The sequence below is a fragment of the Oryzias latipes genome, chromosome 4 (assembly GCF_053564925.1).
Source record: "Oryzias latipes strain Hd-rR chromosome 4, Olatipes_Hd-rR_3.1".
Lineage (NCBI taxonomy): Eukaryota > Metazoa > Chordata > Actinopteri > Beloniformes > Adrianichthyidae > Oryzias > Oryzias latipes.
This window is the reverse complement of record NC_136240.1, coordinates 21,628,138-21,649,099: the sequence shown is the minus strand read 5'-3', so window position 1 is coordinate 21,649,099 and position 20,962 is coordinate 21,628,138. Positions and strand designations below refer to the sequence as shown.

At 38.7% G+C, this 20,962-nt stretch overlaps 2 protein-coding genes across 4 annotated transcripts in view; one reads left to right on the top strand and one right to left on the bottom strand.

Annotated features, from left to right (window-relative positions):
* Nucleotides 1-20,962, bottom strand: part of bcar3 (BCAR3 adaptor protein, NSP family member) — a 62,114-nt gene that overhangs the window by 11,358 nt on the left and 29,794 nt on the right. For 2 of the 3 annotated variants that reach the window (XM_078946097.1, XM_011474199.4), the window contains 3 exons: nt 15,703-15,898; nt 14,455-14,694; nt 10,458-10,500 (listed from right to left, as the gene is read on the bottom strand). In XM_078946097.1, the coding sequence (XP_078802223.1) occupies nt 10,458-10,500; nt 14,455-14,694; nt 15,703-15,898 (479 nt within the window). Of the gene's footprint in view, nt 1-6,544; nt 6,975-10,457; nt 10,501-14,454; nt 14,695-15,702; nt 15,899-20,962 lie in introns of those variants that run through there. The other variant, XM_011474200.4, reaches the window with a different exon arrangement.
* The window catches only part of hps3 (HPS3 biogenesis of lysosomal organelles complex 2 subunit 1), a 51,875-nt gene continuing 49,525 nt past the window's right edge, over nt 18,613-20,962 (top strand). The window contains exon 1 of the mRNA XM_078946083.1: nt 18,613-18,747. The gene's annotated coding sequence lies outside the window, so the exon portion shown is untranslated. The remainder of the gene's footprint in view (nt 18,748-20,962) is intronic.

Below are 20,962 nucleotides of genomic sequence, written 5' to 3'. Positions count from 1 at the left end.
GACATGCAAAAAATGAATTTATTTTTTTTAGAACCAGGTTTTAGTCATAACTTTTTCTGTAATTGCATGTGATGAGTGTTTCAGATTTCTACAAAGTGGCACTGAGTCAGGTTGAAACATTTTGTACCACATAGAGACAGGATGTGAACAGGAGGTTCCTGAGAATGACCTGAAGTATGTAACTGGTGTCTCCAGAATACTAAATGATTTGGGAAGCAGTACAAATTGGAGGTCATGGAACCTGCATTTTCTTTGGTTTTGCTTTCTTTTTCATTATTTCTTTTCTGACTTGTGATGCTGAACTTCATCACCTGAGCAGCATGTTTTTCCTGTTGCACTGGAAGAGGACAGCGCCAACAGCAGATTAAACGAACTCAAATGTTTTGTTCTATTGCTCTCTGACATGGACTCTTCTTACATCTGAAAGACTGATCCGTAAAAGGTTCAGAGTGGTGATGTAAGGTGGAAACAAGGCAAAGTCACCTTGTCTACATAAAAGGATGAGAATAGGAGAGTCGATGAGCCGTGTAGTTGATGACCTCCAGCCTGCTACAGGACATCGTGCCTTTCAAATGTCCTCATTCAGTGTCCTTCACATCTCAGCAGGCACCATTTACACTTTTCCTGACTGGTCCAGAAAGCCTGACACTTTTTTTGCAGTCACTAACTGCTGTCTTCAATCCATGATCCTCACATGATCGGCTGAACCTGATCAGAATACTGAAGAGTTCTTGACGGGTAAAGGCTATTCACTCTTAAAGGCCGTCATCCTGCCGTGCTGAGCGATTGATTTAAAAGAGCAGCAGCGATTACCTTCACTTTGGAATTAAACCCATTCAGGTAAGTAATTATGTCAACTACTACTGCCCTATTGACCTCGATTGGGATGGGGAAAAAAAACTAGTTTACACACAACACTCAGCACAATGTTCACATCAGCTGCTAGTTTTGCTCCTTTTCTTTCTCTAGCGTTTTACGCACGCCTGTTCAGCAGTTCATGTGGGCATTAAGGTGCACGGACATGAAGAAAAAAGGTCAAAGTAAGCGTCGCAGTAATAAAAAAAAGTCTATTTGAGTATCGTTGCATTTTTCTGAGTGTCGAGAGAGTTTACAAACTTTTTTGCTGTAGATGACTGACTTTAGTTGTCAAATATGCCATTAAAGTACTATTTGAGCTTTGTCTCTCAGAGTATTTTAACAGTGTGTAGCCTAACATTGATACTACAGGTCAGAGAAAAACAAATCTAATTAAGATGAAACAACAGAACCTCTCAGATTAAACAGTAGTTTGAATTTGTACTGACGCTGTAAAGCTGCACTAGAAAACTACACTAGACTAAAAGTAATAAACGGAGGCTGCTATTTGCCAGAGCTCACTAAAACCATAAAAACTCTTCAAATGTGGACAGATCTCATAAGTCTCCATCTGTGCTTCAACATCTGATATAAAAAACTGTTTGAATCCTTTTAACTCCTTGTCAACCATAAAGTGTTTTGTTTTGCACACTATGCATCAAACATTAACCTCTCATTATTAGAAAAAAAAACTGATTTGGGATGCATTTGAGAGGAAAATATGTGTAAACGTAAATGGAATAAAAACAATTCCATAAACTGCAGTGCATGATGCTAATATGTCTTTAGAGAGAGAGAAAAAAAGGAAAAAAATCCCCTTTAAGGAGATCTGTGGAAGTGGACAGTGACTGTGTGTGCAATTAATTACACTGTATTCTGGACAAAAAAAAAATCTAAGCGCAAACACAAAGCCCACTGTGCAGAGGGATTTCAACTGATTGGATTAACTTCCGTTTTTACTTGTTGCTGAATTCAGAAAATCCTCATGTTCCACACCAAATCGTTTGATGCCGTGCCCACCCATGATGCCTCAGTGACCAGTAAGACGCACATCTGTATAAGCTGCTTCACTCAGTGGAAAACGAATGACCTTTGACAGCAAAAAGCTGATCCTTGTTATCCCATACACATGCACCCAATTGAAAAAAAAATAACATAATCCTTAACTTGCATCCATCCTGTGCGTCTAGATTTGTTATGAACTAAATTGTCATTTAAGGATTCCATGACCACTTATAGATATGCAGATTAAAGCAAAATATTACCAGAGACTATGAAATTCTTCCACTGCAGCCGCCCTGATTTGAAAGTGTCAATGTGACAATAACCATTACGCAGCTTCACTACAGTTATTTTAAGGTAAGAGGATTTGGACAAAACTGAAGCAGACACTGGAGCTGAATATCACAACAAAAACAGTCGATTTGTACCTGATTCCCAAGTTCACGATTTGATTCCATTAATTTGTTTTTTTCATGTTTTCCCTCAAAACCTTTTTTGGGTCATAAAAAGACTTTTTCTCTTCTGTAAAATAAACATGAAGTGTGACTTTTTGAAAAAAAATGAAGAATTTTTACTGCTAGAAAACATACTGTAATTACTTTGAAGAAAAGTCAGTTTGATGAATTAATATTGATTTTATAGATCGGTGAAATTGATTAATATGTTTTTAAATAAATCTGGGTTTTTTCTTTGCATTTCATGTGGATAAAGGAGCAAAGCTGTTGACAGGTTATATAGTAAAAGTTTGTGTGATGTTGAAGGTGGACAAAAAGTGACCTTTATGGTGGTGGTTAGTTTCCACAGCTGTCCCCCCCAGGTGGGACAGAGTAAATTCAACACATTTCAAATTCAAACAGATTAACCTGTTAATCTTTGATGCCACAGATGTGATTATGACACAGCAGGGAAGTCCAAAAACATGAGCTGTGCCAGCTGACCTATTTTCTCTGCCCATTTCCCTGCTGATTATCTGGATCAGGTGAGTTCAGGTTCTGACATACAGGCATCAGGAATTAGCAAATCAGTCATCAGGAGTATAAAAAGATTTATTGAAAACATGCAAGGTGGTAGCTTTTTAGAGCCAGGATTAGGCACGTTTTTCTTGGAAAGTCAAACTCTGGACTAGTCAGCATCAGTTTTTTTTTGTATACATTTGTAGCAGTAACATGTAATGTATATTTGGAGGAAAAAGTGTCAGAAATACGACAGGCATAGTGCTAATGTGAGTCAACAGGATCGCCACAGAACAAATAAACATCGTAAAGGTCTCACAGTGACAGTCATCATCATCGCCAACATAAATTACAGTTCTATGATTTGGTATTTCCTCTTCCCTTGTTTCTTTAGAGTTTCACTCTGCCTGTTTTCTGAACTCCCAGGGAAGGTTCCCACGGCCTTCATCTGCAGCAGTACATATCAATTTAGCTGTCAAACTACACCGAGGTTGGGTTGAGACTTGTAGGAGTCACAACGGTGCTAATGTCTAAAATAAATTCGAAAAGTTAAAAATCTTTAGGATACGTGAGATTTATCAGCCAAAAAAAGCTGAAATGTGTGAGCTTTCTCACCCAGACTGATGTTCTTAAAGCTGAGTCCAAGTTAGAGACAGATCCTTATTTGTGTTTTTCCATTTCTACATCTTTGTCATGAGAAGAGCCCTGCCTTTCCTGTTTACACACAACTGAACGCATCTTCCTGTTTAGACTTGGAATCATTTTACCGCTCACTCTGGGACAGCCATAGAAGAATCATCACAAATGCAATCTTTGGGATAGAGTTTCCACGCCTCTTGCTGAAGACCATTTGTCCCAATGTAACAAAAAAAGAAGCTCAAATGAACTTTAAAATTGTTTTTTTGAAATTTGACTCAGAACTATTCTTTTTGTTCAAATAAATAATTTTAAAAAACTAGTACATATTAATCCTCAAAGTGTTGTGATTAGGTTGGAGGATTAAAACCTTCAAGTCCTTCATGAAGTCATGAAGTAGTTCACTCTATAAATACGAAGTAAATATTAACCCTTCTTTTAAAATGTCTTCAAAATCTTCCAACTACCGTCTTATACTTTAGATCCACAAAGTACACTTTGATCTTTCCAGGCGTAGAAACAGGAAGCCGGCCTTCTGCGTTTTACTGTGGCCTCCCGGAGAGACAGATGGAGGACAGAGTCAAGAGATGAATGGAACAAATCCTCAGGCCATTTGGAGTCAAAGCCATAGAGATGGCAGAGGAAGTACAGATGAATCAGGGAGGGAAGGCTTAAATGGAGGCCAAGACCTGATAACTTATAAGAAGTGATAAGAGATGAGGATTATGAGGACAGAAGCCTCCATGATAGTCCTGTACAGTTTCTGCCCTCAAGATAAAAATAACTGACATCCCATAAACACATTAACAACCCTCAAGTGACCAAGATAACGTGAACAGTTCTTCATCACTCATTTTAGTTACTGAATTCTCTTTTAATAATATATTTCCAAATGAAATCGGAACGATTCCTTCTACAATTTTGTTTAAAAAAAAACAAAAAAGATTTTTCTTTTTTTTTCATGTGGTTAAAAGTTGAAGTGCCCTCTAAAATGACAGCCACTGATTTCCCAAATAAAACATTCTCCCTACTAAGTGACTCAAAATGTAATTAAAAACAACTTTATTCAAACAGATCCCAGGTGAATGCTGTGTGCCTGTGTGTGCATTAACTGATTTAGTTTAAAAGCTCAGGTGCAGAGATTACTGCGCTTCACTTTAGAGCAGCCACACAGGTGTTTTTCATTTTTTAAAATTATTTAGATGGCTCAGTTTGGAATGCATAGTACAGTGCTTAAAAAATAAGCTCTCAGGAGTCAGTGCCAACAGGCTTTCCAGGAATTTGTGTATGAGTCATTTTTTTCTTCCTGTTCAGCACCAGGGAGCACCTGCATGACTTGTTTGAGCCCAGTTTAAAAGTAAAAGTAATTGGAATAAAAAAAAAAAATCACTTGTATCCCCCCAAACAGTCCATGTTGATTTTATGCAGCACTTAAAATAAAATCAGTTAAATAGGTTTGCATGAAAGTCCAATCAATGAAGGCGGGACTTAACCCTTTAGCATCAGAGCTTTAGCCGTCAGAGTTGTCATTCTTTTTACTTTTGTAACTCTTTTATGCAATTAATGTAATTCCAGCAGATTCTGAGGTTGAGACAAGCAGCTGTGCACTGATATGCAACACTTTACCGTGGTGAAAAGTTCGCAAATCGGCTGAGTCTGTTGGAGAGACAAATGGGCTCTGCACCGGTATTCAACCATAAAGTGTTGCATATCCGTACAAAAGCTGATAGCAAAAGCTGTTTTTCTCCAGGTCAACATTTGCTGATTCCCGTTGATTGAGTAAACGGACGAAGATTTACAGTATGACAAAAAGCATATGTTGTTTAGGTGTCACCAGAGATATCGTATTCAAGATCAACTCCGAGGAAATTTTTTATTTTTTTGGTGTTTTTATTATGTTGTTTTTGCATTTTTCGGATGATAGAGAACATTTTAAAGAATATTAAGCTCAAAATACAACTTTTGAGTGTTTTTTTTATTCAAGTTGTTGGGAATCAGGAGCAGATAAAAAAAAAAGCTATTGGAAAAAGACATTATTTGGGACTTACGCTGGGCGGGTCACAAGCTCATAATTATAAGACCATTGGGAACGCTTTTAAAATAGCTTAAAAGATGAACGAAGTGGGACTTTAAAGGATTAATAACAGGTGACCTTTGAACCTGTCATTTTAGCTCCAGAAGACCATCTTTATTTAGAGAACTGTCAGAGTTATTGTCCCTCCATTTTAGCAATTATGGGAAATAGTGGGGTTCAGTGACATCACATCATAAGAAACCTAAAAAAATGTTCTTCAAATAGATCCAACCCAAACAGACAGATCACATGATCACACAGTCAGCATACACTTCCTTTGGCAACTGGAATAGTCTCATCAGACTCCATGGACTTACACCTTGCATCTGTGGTGATGAAGAAATGACTAAAGCAGACTACATCACCTCTGCCTCCATCAAGGCTGCCTGCTGTCATCTAATCAACTTTACAACGTTCACGAAGTTTCACTTAGATCATGCAAAAGAAAAAACCTCCACAAGTTAGTCATCTACCAACACCAAAAAGACCATCACTTTGCTCCTGGATTCCCTCTGTCTGTGACTCTGCCACCACACACAGCGCTGTCTGTCTGCGAGCACCAGTTATGGATGAAGCCGACATATATCTCACACTCAGACAGTCACACAGTTGCTCATTTATGAGATGGTCTGGTTTGAGTAATAAAAGCCCTGTGTTCAAGAGCGAAGGGAAGAGGAGGACCATTCAGGGTGATTGCATTTTGCTGAGGCTGGAAGTGGCTCCATGTGCTTTCTGCAGGGGCTGCGTCTTTTTTTGTAATGCCTTTTTAGCGGGCTGCTCGATTGCCCTCCAGCCAGCTTTCACACAGCAACAGGAGATTACAGGAGCCCCGAAAGGTATGCCTCTATAAAAATAGCTTGGTATTAATACTTTGAAGCCCAACAAAACTCGGTTTCTAATTTAGATGTTAAAGCTAAGAAAAGGTGTTGGCTGCAGCATGCACAAAAGCAAGCGTGCAGTGAGATCACGTTTCTTTTGCATTAAAGAATTGCAGAGTGAGCGACAACATCCCAGATTCTCTCACCTTTCCACTGATGACAGAGTTCTTGTGGTTGAAGCAACACAGAGCAGCTGTTAGGGCTTTCAGGTTGCACCGCTCGGACATTGTTAATCTTTTTGGGCTGTCGCAACTGCCTTCTGCAGGATTACTTTCCCTGGAAAGACCAGTTCTGGTCATATCGAGTACTGACCCCAAAGCTGGATGACCTCATCAGTTAAAAAGACCCGCTTCATCCTCATTCTTTGGTCAAGCAAACTTACATGCCAGCCAAAAAACTATGAAATAGAAAAGTCTGCAACGTTGTAAAATTTCACCAAAAAAGCAAAGAAAAAATGAAAAAGAAAATACTCTAGAAAACCCCTTTCATCCACACTCCCCTGCAGAGTGAGCACTCCACAGCTCAGCAAGCTCTGGACATCCTTTCTCACACTCCCCCCCCCCCCCAGTGTCCCCACCCCTCAGGCTCCATGTATGGATGAGTGGAGCGGAGCGCCACGTGGGAGGAGACAGAAGTCCTGTATGGATTTAATGGGAGTGGCCCTAAGGCATAATTAACCTATCATTCCTTCAAAGCACACATGAAAGACAGAGGAATATAGCACACCATGCACATGGCACCAGGTTTTAACAAATGTAGACTTTATATCATACCTAGCAATGCGGTATTGTCAATAATAATTGCTTTTAGTCATAAGGAAAAGAACTAAATCACATGTGAGTTGTATGAATATCATTATATTTAATTAAAAGATTAAAATAACTTGAATATCTTAGTTGCTGCGATTATTATTATTTTTAGTTAGTAAGATTAAGACATTAAATAAAAGAAGAAACGCCTTATTTCTTTGGAAACAACTGCTTTGAAATCCACTAAACTGTCGTACTCTATTTTGCTCACTGAGATTCACAGAGTAAACAACAAACCCAACAGGGTTTAGGCGAAAACCTGCGGCAGTCTGGACAAAAAGACAAAAAAAGTTATGACTATTCAGCAAAGGTACCAAAAAAAGGGTGAAACCCCAGAAGCAACAAGTTAAAGGAAAACTCTGCCACTAATTACAGTGGGAACTTTGAAAGGATCTAGGAAGGAAACACATGTCGAACATTTGCTGGGGCACTACACACACACACATTCACACACACAAACTGTCAACCACAGTGGCCCCAAATCACCAGCTGGGCTAAACGCACCTTAAAATACACATATCTGTCGCTCTGGGGAATGCTCTGGAAAAAGCGACAGAAATCACTGCGTTAAGGATCTTTTTCTATGTGTGTTTGCTGTTTCTGCCAAAGAGATTCAACAAGGCAGAGCTGCAGAAATAGAAAAAGCAGCAATGAGATGTGTTCACTCTAGTCATCCTAAAATTTGCAACAATCTTTAGTTTTTTAGGGTTTACTGTGTGGAGAAAATTTTTAAAAAAAATGGAAGTTTCAGAGGGGAAATAAACTACTTGGATGAGCAGCAAAGGTCTTGTTGGTCAACCTTTAAAGCCCATTTAGCCTAAAGAACAGATAATGTTGCTTTGATGACTAAGAATCTTTATCGACATTTTTAATCATCTTCGGTCTATTTTTGAAGAATACCAAATAGAAATTCATTCACTTAAAAAATATTTTTATTTTTGTCTCTTTACACCTGGTACAATAGCTGCAAACACCAACCAGACAGTATTTATTTTACTTTATTTTCCAGATGCTAAAGGTATTTCAGAAAAAAACTAAGCAAATGATTCATTAAGAGTTATCTGGATCGGCACAACTTCATATGTCTAAGTTAGTACTCAGATTGTTAACAGGTAACATTTCAGTCAAGTGGTGGTGGCAAATAATTTAGGACTAAAATCAAGAGGTAAAAAATAGCACAGGTATTTTAAAATATGTGATTTTAGTAAAATCTGTGGATAACTAAAATGATAAACCCAATTGCTTTTTAGTATATTTGTAGTTAATAAATTAGGAATTGGAACTTTGTAGCATAAACAGCCTTTATTCCATCATTGATCATATATTTTATCAAACAGCAGTTCAGATGGGACTTAACCCCTAAGTGACAGCAGATCTAAGACATTTCTGAGGTAGTACTTCTAGTGGCCACTAGATGGTGCAATTCTCGCATCCTCTCTCTGAAATTGAATCCCATCATTGAAATATGCGTATAAGCAGTATAAGAAGTAAGCCTCTGAATTAGAGCTGTGTTTGTTTTATTTGTTACATTTCTATATTACAATTCTACTGCTGACTAAAAGCAACTTTTAGTCCACTTCAAATGATTTCAATGCAGAAAATGGAACTCGACACTATACGCACACAGAAGCAGGCATGTACACAGAGAGGATCATTGTTTTCTGAAGCTCTCCCATGAGACTGCAGAGCCTCATTCAGGAGAGAGGGAATGAAAGAAAAGGAGCAGAAGTGGGAGACAAGAAGAAGAAAGACCCAGAAAGGGATGAGTAATTCAAAATCACAGGGGATCAATCCGTCATCTTGCCATCCAAGAGTGTGGAGATTATAGAACATTGTTCAGCACTTTCTTTAGCTACAGTCTTTAACTACAGACACAAGGGAAAGTTTTAGCCACTTCGTTTTACAAAAACACAAAGAAAATGTTGAAATAACTTTACAAAAAAAGTAAAAATTTCCCTCAAATTTCTAAAAAAAAAAGCACTGACATGAATCCTAAAATATTTTCTGTTAAAGTCTGTACTTAAATACTTTTAGAAAACAAAAGAAACATCCATTTGATTTAATTTATTACACTCTCCCATTCTAGGCAAACCTCAGTGAAATTTATGATGGATCTAAAAAAAAAAAAACTAAATCCTCAATATGTCAATATGTGGAACACCTGTGTGTCTGCATGCACATCTGTGCACCTCCACACTGCAGAAAAGCAAACACACCTGGAGGAGCTGACAGCAACATTTTCACACCTATTATATAACAGGTGAAATACAGTAGCTCCATCTGCAGCCAGTGTGCACACAAAGGCACACAGAGACACACATTTTGTGGACACTGGCTCACAAAAGTCAGTTTAGGGAATAGAAGCACACACATGCTGCATGTTTACTTTTAACACCGAGGTGTCAGCATCCGTGGACTAACAGACTGTTGGATGAGCAGAGTACAGCAGGGGGGGGGGGTTTAAAGACTAGAATAGCAAGTTTCTTGCTAAAATGTTACAAATTTAGCAAAATATCCTTTTTTTTCCCTGTAGTACACCACAATGGATGTGTTTATACCCCTGAGCACTATAGAGCCAATGGCAACACAAATAGAATGTAATTTATCAAGTTGATGAAGCTTATTTGCCATAAATATGACTTCTTTGTCACTAACGGCAGAAACTCAGGTGGTGTCCGTGTTTATTTCAAGCTGCTTGACAGTGAAGCAGGAGGTTGTGTGATTTAATACAAAATTATCCCCATAGCTCTGAAGCAACTGGATTATCTTCTAAAAGATGAATGTTTTTGCTTTGACCTGCAGAGACGGCGTTGTATAACTGAACGTTTATTTTTTTTCTTTTATTTTGGTATGTAATCATGGTCTGTCCCTTTGCTTTTTGAATAAAAACAAAACCATGAAAATTTTATCATACAGACCAACATGCAAATTATTTAAGAATAAATTGATCACAGGCTTTGGTACCCAAATGTTAATTACCTTTCTATCCATAATTTGATCCCATTTAAATATGAATTCATTTTCATTCCTTCTTAAACTACATTTTTTAGAAAAGTGATCTTCAGTTAACTAGTATTGTGAGAAACCTTTATTAATAAATATATCAATGATTATTAAAGCTAATAAAAAAGAAAATTGGTCAGTAGGAAAAACGACGTTACATTTTCTACATGAAAATGATTTTGATTGATTTAAAAAAAGAAAAAATCACAGGCATATTTTGAATGCAATCTGTAAAAAAAACCTGTACCTTCACATAGTCCACAGCGGCATCCAGGGCAGCTGCAGGATCCCTGGGAATGACAGACAGAGACAAAGCCTGGTTGAGGGAACACATCCTTTAAGTGGGAGAACTCTGCTTTAGTTCCGGATCAGCTGTCAGGTCGGCCAAATTTTATGGGTGAACTGAAGCAAATTTTATGTTTTGTTTTACAGGATTAAACGTATTCCATGGGTCCAAACATGTCTCATCATCGTATATCCCATTCAAAATGTCCAGGTGGTTTTAGGAAAAAAAAAAAATAAATAAGCGAATGAATCTGAACTTTACTCTTAAAACTGGAGTCCTTTTTCTGTCTCAGTTGCCTCTCACTTTCATTCTCTTGGATCATGGTAAACATGTTCACTCTGCTGGCCCGACCTCCTCCCTTACTTTCTTTCTCCTCCCCCCATCATAACACACATCGCAGCCACACGTCTACCATTCTTAGTCCACTGACAAATTCACAGAGAGGTCACACGGCGCACACACAAACAACGGCTTCTCAGCCGCCTCCACAACCTGCAACAAACCAAGCCCGTTGCTTTTTTTTTTTGCTCTTTCTTTTTCTTCTCATCTTCACACAACTCAACTTTCCTTTGAAAATCATAAAACACGATTTTTGTCTCAGTCTTTTTCTGCAGGCGGCTCACATCCGGGAGCTCCATGAAGGAGGTAATTAGCTCAAATCCCTTGCTACATTAACAGGGTTGGTAGTTTAAATCTTTTAATACTGCAATGGAATTCCAATGGGAATATTAGCACAGTCCATTACTTACCATAGCAAATATGTTTAGCACTCTAAGCCTTCTTCTCCATGTTAATATGGCTCAAAATAATGAGTCGGATTTGGTTGTGTAACAGAACAGAGGCCTCCATTCACTCTAGGCACTTATCAAAAGCAGAGGCCTTTCTGTCACCCTCAAGATCAACTACAGTCTTTAGCAAACTGAGATTTAAGCTGGTGCAGTGCATAAGCCCATATATTTTAGGCAGAAGTATCACCATAAACAGCTTACTAGGCTGTCCTTTGCACACAGACACGCGTGTTATTCCAAAACACTGGCAGGGCTGCTGGAGCTCATCCGCAAATTTTCATATCTAAAGAAATCTGTGAAAACATTTATGTTACCTATTAGATAATGAAAACATCAACATGGCATTACATTATTACGGTGTTGTGCTTTTTCATTTTTGAAAAAATAGCACTTTACATAAACAATTTAGGATTCAGTGGCTAGAGTGCTAAAAAAAAGTTTTTAAATCAATTCAGCAGCTCCCTGTGGGTTGTGGTATTGATTTTTTGGGTTTGTTTAGTGGTTTTAAAGTGCTTTATGGCCCCTTCACCTCATGATGTTGCTGACTTTATTTTACATATGGACCGCTGAGGACTCCAAGGTTCTCCAACAATTCATTATCAACTATTTCTAGAGATAAGTGTAATTTTTGGTTTAGTTGAGAATTTGGCAGGATAATGAAGTTTTCTGGGATTGCAGAAATTGTTGAATAGAAATGTTCTTTCCACTGATATTTAAAGTCCTTTGTTACATTTTTTTACACTCAGAATTTCAGTTATTGTACATTTTTGTTAATTATTTGGCATAAATTAGCAGCTGAAGAAAATAGAAAGGTTCCAAATAGGGAAATGCAAAAAAAAAAATCTAATTTTAAAAATTAACATAATTGCTGTATTTTGTTTTGCTGCTAAGGCAACTGAAGGTTGGCTTTGTTTTTCTAAAGGCCTGAAACCTTTCCTAATAGTGTCCTGGCTGTGCAGTATAACAGTGCAATGAAAAACCACCACAGACTGACAACACCCTATGAAAGCCCTGTGGGTCAAATGAGCCAAAAAGGAGGGAAATTTCCTGTTTTTCTTTCATTCAAAAGTCCCTCTGACATTCAGAGAGCCATGATTTCTAATATTGTTCCTAGTTCTTGATTAAAGTTAAAGTTAATTAAATTCTTTTGGTGAACACTGACAAGGGAAATTGTAGTGAGATGGCCCAGGCATTCCTGGGTACGACTAAATTTGTCTTTTCTGCCCACATTTCTAAAACAGCATTGGACAGCGAGTTCTTCTGCCTCTGTGACCACAAAACCAACCTGCTGCACAGTCAGGGGCACACTGAGAAAGGGCTGAGGCAATGGAAAAGAAAAAAAAAGGAGAAAAAGAAAAGACGCACTTGCCACAGTCTTTTTCTGGCTATTTTCGCTCTTTGTGCTCCACCACACAATACTCAGCATGACCACAACCAGAGTTTGGGAAGACAGAGAAAGAAGGAGGGGATGGGGACGAGAAGGGAGGTCAGGAAAGTGGCAGCATGCAGGATCTGTCAACGGCCCATAGAGGTCAGTGTGCTTCCATTTAACATGTGACCAGGCTGATGATTTACAGCACCTTTGAAGAATTTTTATGAAAAATCTTAAATATCAATGCTTTATTTATGTCATAAATATATCCTCAAAGTATGAATTACACAGAAAATGTGTTTTTTTTCCTATTCATTTTGGCATAAATACTAGATTTGCACTTTCCATGCCATTTTGGGTTACCGGAGATTCTTTATATATCAAGCTGACTTAAAAAAAATATTGGATCAACCTTCCTTGACAAAATGCAATACCAAATGTTTTAAAGTCCTTAGATTATATTTTAAGCCATTATTTTGAACTTTAGGTTAAAAAAAATTGCTTTGCCATTGGTTTTTTTAAAAGTAGACCTCAGAATTTTAAAATGACTTATGCACTTTTGGATACTTTGAGTCACTAAAAAAGTCAAAGTATTTTTAACAAATTAATATTGGAAATTGCAAAACATAATTTAATCTTTTGTTGAATTGGGATTAAAATAGAATAATGAACCAGTAATTCTGTTCAAAATCAGTTTCAGAATTGGTCACATAAACATGCATTCCCCCACAAACACACGGAAATGGAAAATTATATTTGCAACTATCAGCTAAGCCTAGAAAGCAAACAGCAGGTTTTATGAATAATAAAATAAAACATTTTTCTCCATCTCTGTATTACATGCACTCTTTTCCTTTTACTCTGCCTCCCAGCTGTCCTCCTCCAAAGCTGCCTCCTCTTCCTCCTACTCTCTTGGTGGTCTTGATGTGTCCACTGAGGTCAAGAGAAAGACAAACTGTCCAATCGGAATCTGGTGCAACGTAAGGTCAGGGGCCACAGGTCGGCTGACAGCATGGGTCATAAAGACCGACTGAGCAGCAATTCCACACCTTCATTTTCTCTTTATAGGAAGCTCACATGAGAACTCTGAGGAATTCTACATGAGTTTTGGAATTTTCTTGCAAATATAAAAGCAAACATTTCTTTCAAAAAAAAAAAAAGCAAATGTACATGTTTGCGTTTTTTATTTTTCTCAAAGAGTGTCATTTCAGCGTGAAGCGTTTGGTTCATTCAGCATCATTCAGTGGGATTACAAAGCAGCTCAGTATCCAGCCACCTGCAGAGGCTGAATCTGACCCGAACAAATTATGTCAGCCGCGTATGAAACAGATCCAGTGTGGAGGCGCGCAGATAAAGGGAACAGACAAAGAGTTCACAGTAATCTGTGATCAACCCCGACACACCCGCACCTACAAAGGAAACCCAACTGCTCAGGGCCACGCGCACACACACATGAACACACACAAACGCACACAAAGCTGGCTATATCTAATCCAGCCTTTTGTAACTCTACACTCTTGACAGATAGATGGGAGGACGTGATGAGAGATGAGCTGTGTGAGCTTTCTCTGAAGTCGAGCTGACTGCCACACCCCCTCTGGGCTATATTTACAACCTTCTCTCTCTTCATGCTAACCCACCCTCCATGTCTCTGTCATGCCCCACTCTCAAGATGAGCAGTTTTTATCTTTATGGCCGTCACTTAACTTTATATTCACAGTAAGTCCAATTTTATTCAAAACAAACTAAAAGATTAAACAGGTCCAACAAAACATTTAGTTTGTATTTCAACAAGTACCTGTAACTATTAAAGTCCTCAGTGATGTCTGGGGCCAGTGAGGATGTCGTGGGTTGATGCATGTGTCCTGGAGGCAGTGATGGGTTCCTGCAAAGTGAGGCCTGATTGGCTTTAGGCTCCCATGTGAAGCTCCCATGGGTGCTGCTGTTCCCAGCTCCTCTCTTTCGCCGAGGCAGAGTTCCATGGATTGAGATGGGCTGGTAGGCTGCAGTGGGGATATCTGGTACGCCAGGAGGCAAACTTAAGCCAAAAACAAATAGAAATGAGTCAGTGTTTCATAAAAAGTTTGTTTACACAATATTTGACAGATTAAAACGAATTGGGCCTTGATGTTCTTTAATATTAAAAATCCACTCCAATCATCTTTTTATGTGTTTTAAAGCCTTCCCAGAGGTCTTTTAATTATTATGATGCCATTTCTAGGGAAAATCAAAAAAGCTGTGTCATTTTCTGTGACGCAGTGGCGGGGACTAGTTTCACGGAGCGCAACCCCCCCAACCCCCCCCCCCCCCCCCGACACACACACACATAAACACATACACACTCTCAGTTCTCTGTTTACATGTTGTCTCGCTAGCTTACAGTCCCTCACACCCCCAAACTAACATTGCTGGGGCAACAAAAGTGGCGATCAGTGTTGGAGTTATTCAGCCGTACAGTTTAGTTTTGAAATGACCAGCTCGGATGAGGAAAATGAAGACGTAAACGGATTAAGTAGCCCAAAAGCATCAGAATGGAGCAGAGCAGGGAGCTTGTGCTTGCAGAAACTTCTCTGTCTACACTTTTAAGATCATTCCAATGGCATTTTTTTTGCTCCAAATTTTATTCATGATTCGAATAAAGAAATACACAGAAATTAAATTTCAAGCATAATTTTCTCCACGCATGTCCTCCATCATCAGAAAAATGCTACAAGAACATGTTAAAAAAAACATAATTTTCATCAAAAGAGCAAAAAGGATTTAAATAGCATTAGCATATTGTATTTTAAGTAAAAAGAGCAGTTTAACCCTTGTGCTATCTTAGATGACCCCACCCTTGCATTGACGTGTTCTCTCTACCATGACAAAGGTGGATAAAGGTGGAAAGATTTCATGTAATCCATGGACACCAGTGAAGATCACAAATCATTGAAGAAAAAAGGTTCAGAGTACTGTCTAGTGGGTCTAGATGACCCAACTCCCAATGTTAAAGTGCCTAGGATAGCACAAGGGTTAAAGCACAAATAGAGAGGTCTTTAAGACTTACCCAGGTTTGGCACCAAGGAGGTCCATGGAGGTGGTGAGGGAGGCCTGAAGCCTCCTGGAAGAGCAGATTCCACTACTATGGGGGGCAAGGGAGGCGCTGGGCACTCCTGTGTGGGTGGAGCCTCTTCCAAGGGTGTGGTGAGCATGGAGGGATCTGGGTAGACTTGCAAAGCGCCCCTCCGCCATCATTCTCCACTCTAGTAGGACACACAATCGGTTAGAGTCCAGCAGAGAACACAAGTCATTTCCTGAACAAATTTAAGAGGAGCGGCTATGACGTGTTCCAAAGAATAAATAATAATTTATAAAAATGTGTATCAGTTAGTAATAAAACGGAGTTAACGCCTGACAGAAGTTCCTCAAGAATGCATCAACATCATTATGGGAAATGCAGGTTTGCAACCATGGAAACAAAAGTCAAATGAGGTCAACTTTAATCTTTCAGTCGCATGATCTGAACAAAAGCAGAAACTGACGTAAACTCAAACCGATAAGTTTTGGATCAGGAGCCACATTGGCACATTTGCCACACCAGAAGACATGACAATCGCTCACTTATCTTCATACACCTTTAGGTGATTAAAACATGCCACAAAGCATCAGAGGGAGGTGAGAAATATGCTGTTATGCAATATGTACTTTAATGTCTATCTAAATATTGCATGAACAAGTTTAGAAGCCAGAATCCAGAAGTTATAAAAAAAGAGTAAAGGTAAGATTGTAATACAAAACATTGAAACAAGCAGCAATTTATCATTCTATAAATTGTATGAAAACAACAACACTTGTCTGCTTCTAACTATTTATGCACATGTTGCAGCTCTGCAGACAGACACAACTATAAATACGCAGTGATGAACAGGTCAGCTAGCTCAGCAGGGTTGGAAAACACTGGGCAGGTCTTCGAGAAATTCCCCTGCGGTGTGATGATGACTGGACAGCGGGCCGTCTTGTGCTCGGAATCACTGACAGGGCATGAGTCAGTCATACTCGAGCCAAAATATCATGACATGGCAGATATGCAGGCAGACAAGTTTCAATACATCCTAATGATTCTAATCTTATCAGACTCAATAATCTGACGTCAAGGAGTGTACTTGTTGTTTGATTTATCTGATTGGGATCAGGTAAATCCCAATCAGATAAGCAGCAGAGCTGCAGTCTAGTCAGAAAGAGGCAGACCAGACGAAGACCCACACCTGAAGGGATCTGTGTGGTGAGTTAATATTAAAGACTAATAGATGATTACATTTTTTTTATTAAATGTAATGTCTACCTGTTGCACATAGCTCTATCTTTGCTGAAGGTTGGTTTTGGTTAATTTATTTTCTGGTGAACTCAATTTTAAAAGGAACAAACGTTTATTTTTTTGTTTTTTTCTGCACAAAATTACTTGTGTAATGCCTCTTTAAGTGCACGAAAAGAAAAAAACAGATTTTACAGCAAAAAGAGAAATCAAATAAACTTCTACTAATCTCAATTTAAAGTGGAAATCTTCACCTATCTTGGCAGCATCGTCGACAAACTGGGAGGATCTTACGCAGACGTAAAAGTATGCACCAGCAAGGCAAGAGCTACATTCCATCAACTGAAGAACATATATGGATCTGACTCTCAAGACCAAGATGAGGATCTTTAACTCCATGGTAAAACCCATACTACTCTATAGTGGTGAGACATGGAGGACTACTGCTGAGCTGATGAAGAAACTCCAGACCTTCATCAACATCTGTCTCAGAGGAATCCTGATGGTGCACTGGCCCAACATCCTCAGCAACCAAGAGTTATGAGAAAGGACGGAGCAGCAACCAGTAGAGGAATACGTCTTCAAAAGACGATGGCGATGGGTTGCCACACCCTAAGAACACCTGCATCCAGCACTACAAGGCAGGTACTAACATGGAATCCCCAAGGAAAAAGAAAAAGGGGGAGACCTAGGAACACGTGGCGCCGAGATCTGGAAGCAGGGGTCAATAGCATGGGGAAACCGTGGATACAGCTAGAAGAACTCTCCCAAGACCGGCCTGGAGAGCTCTTGTATGCGGCCTATGTCCCAACCGGAAGTAACAGGCGAAAGAAGAAGAAAGAATCTCAATTTAATATGATGGGGAAAAAAACTTTGTTTTCTACAAGCATTGTGTTTTTCTAATTTATTTATCCTGTTCAGGACAGGCACTGAAGTATCTCATATGAAAAAAAAAAATCTTTACAATGTTATAGTTTAAATGATATAAAAAAACAACAACAATAGCTGCTGGAGTTCTTTACAGTTGGACCATGTCTGAAAATCCTCAAAACAACTTTTTTCTTTAAAAAAGCAAGTGTCGCATTAAACACAGAGATAAAACTGATCTATTCAACTAACTACAGTTTTATGTAAATTCTATCGAATTAACATACCTAGAAAAATGTGGAGTACAAGAGTTTGCAGATTTAAGAAGTGTTGATTAGGTAACTGTTATGCAAAAAGAAATGTTTTTGAGTATATTTGATGTGCAACCAAGTGAATGAAGAGTTTAACAACAGAAAACAGACTTCTGTGGTCAAAAAGTTTGACCTTAAGAATATTTATGCTGCCCCGAAGTTTGCAATGTTAGAGCCCATTATGTAAAAATAAAAACAAACGTTTTAAACTTTCCTGAAACCTTTTTATTGCAAACCAAAAGAAGATGGGTAAATGTTTCATTTTTCAAAATCGGATTTGAAATGGAACAAAGCAGTGACTTCAACACGGAGTCACCTCGCTTGTAAAGACAAAAGTTAACAGATGCAAATGAGTGAGGAACAGCTGGCTCGTTCTGCACTCTTGGGTGTGATAAGTAAGTTCATAGACAGTAAAGAAGCACTACTAAGGCATCCTGGTGTGGATTCCTCTGAGGGGCAGAAAGACTAAAGGATGAGCACCACTTGGAAGACCCTGAGGGATTCAGCTGTGTGTGCTTTTTCAATTGTGCATGTGCATTTGTGTGTGTGTGGCCCAGACCATCTGGCAAACACACAACCACCTTTGCAGTGGAGAAAGGACCAGCTCCCCCAGGGTGAAAAGGCAAGCACTTACACTCATGAATACTTTGTCAACCACTGTGTTAAATTGATTATTTATGCAAAGAGCTGCTGGAAGTCATTTAAAGAAAATGGGAAGAATCTCACAGCCTTCTTCTAATTTTACTTCTCTTCAGATACTTCCTTCTTCTCCTTCCGTTCCATCTATTTTTCAATTCTGCTATATTTAAGTCACTTTGCTCCTTTTTTTTAACCCTTCCCTTCTATTCTGACCCCCTTTACTCAGACATCCATGCCTCCTGCCGTTTGTCCATCTTCTTTCAGGCCCCAGACTTTGTTTCCTTCTTCTCTTTGTCCGACCACCATTCACGCTAATACACTTTTCTTTCCCCTCTTCTCTTTACGGCCTCATCGTTTTCAGTCTACAGCTGTTGGGCTATCGGTCAAATCTCCCCACAACGCGTGCACATGCTCAAAAGAGTGTTTTAGATTTCTCTGCAGGTTTTAAACTAATGCCAAAACCTCTCTGTGCAAAATATACCAACAGATCTGATGAACTAGTAAAAGGATTTGCATGTTTTGTGTGTAATGAATTAATTATATCCATGAGTGGAGGGGGCCATTTATAAAAGCTGACTTTAGTTTTCTCTGATTTCATTGGAAATCTCTCTGTGCCAGAAGGTATTTATAGCAACAAACTGATTATCATACCATTGTGCATCACTTAGCACAACCAAAGCCAGGATTAAAAACATTAATTCAACACTGAACTAAGTGTTGAATTAATAATTTAAAAGTCTTGGATCTGAGTGTATAGCTTTAAATGAGTGAGAATAAAAGAAAACCTTCCCACTTTTATATAATTGGCTGAAGCTTTTACACATTCATTTTTTCCATATTTGATCTGTCTTGACTTTGGCTGTTTTATGTCTAATTGAAATCCAACTCTTAATGTCTGTCATTCATCCTGTGTAGCCTATATTTACATATAGTTGGTATTTTTATTGTCATGTCTTTTATCATCTGAAGCATGTTGCTGCATTAACGAATGCAGCGGTTTTAGTGTGGGCGCTGTCTAGGATCAGCTGCTGCTGTTGGCGAGGTTTTGCAGGACAGATGTGGCTTCAGGACAGGGATGTGTTAGACTGGGGGAGGAAACATCAGAGTATTCTGATTGAGATAACTGTCATGTTACCTCTAACACCAAGTTCAACACCTACAGTAAAGAAGCACTACTAAGGCATGCTGGTGTGGATTCCTCTGAGGGGCAGAAAGACTAAAGGATGAGCACCACTTGGAAGACCCTGAGGGTCTTTATGGCTTTTTTAGGGTTCAGGTTTCTCCCTATTTGTGCTTTAAACTGCTCTTTTTACTTAAAATACGATATGCTAATGCTATTTAAATAATTTTTGCTCTTTTGTTTTCTAAAAAGTCCATCTAAAAATCACTGTTGCTGATTATGCCAAAATCCCAAGAAATCACATGATCAGGCTAGAATAGGACACATTGGAAAAAAAAAAACTGGAGTAGAAACGAAAACCAAGGTCTGCTAAGTTAAAAGTGTGGTAATAAAGAAAACATTAAAAATTCTGTTCCGTCTTTCCAGAATGCAGCTGCCGTACGGAATTTATTTACTGGATATTTTATAAAGCTGTGAGTAGAAAAAGAGACATGTTGTTTGATAATTAAAAGTAGTTCATTACTATAAATATAGATACAAAAACACAATAACATGCAGGAGCTTGAGTGTGAAAAGTGTTTTCTTTAGTACGAGGAAACAGACAAAACAGTAAAGTGAAGTTCGCTCGGTCAGCAACATTTGTGAAGAACCTTGAGATGGGAACACACAGACACACAAACAAATGGAGGCACAAACACATGGCTTTGAGTGGGAACAAAAAGGTCTTGAAGTTACTCAAAGAGGAAACAGCAAGACAAGCATGGAGATGGTAGTAAACACATTATCAGGGGTGACTGACAATAAAACAAAAGGGCTTGTTTCTTCCCTTCACTGACAAAGATTATCTGTTTAATTCCCCATATGCCCTTGAGGGTTGGAGACTCTACCTTCCTGTTAAATTTAGCTTGATTCAGTCCAACTGTTTGATCACAAGCTCTCCAGCCCAGACTACACATCAATTTAGGAGTCAGAAAGCACTTTGCTTAATCCTTTCAAAGTTGTGGTTTTAAAATTGGGGTTTTGGGGGGACTGGTGGGAGCCTGTAAGTAAGGCTACCTGTCCCTATTTAAATCCCTAA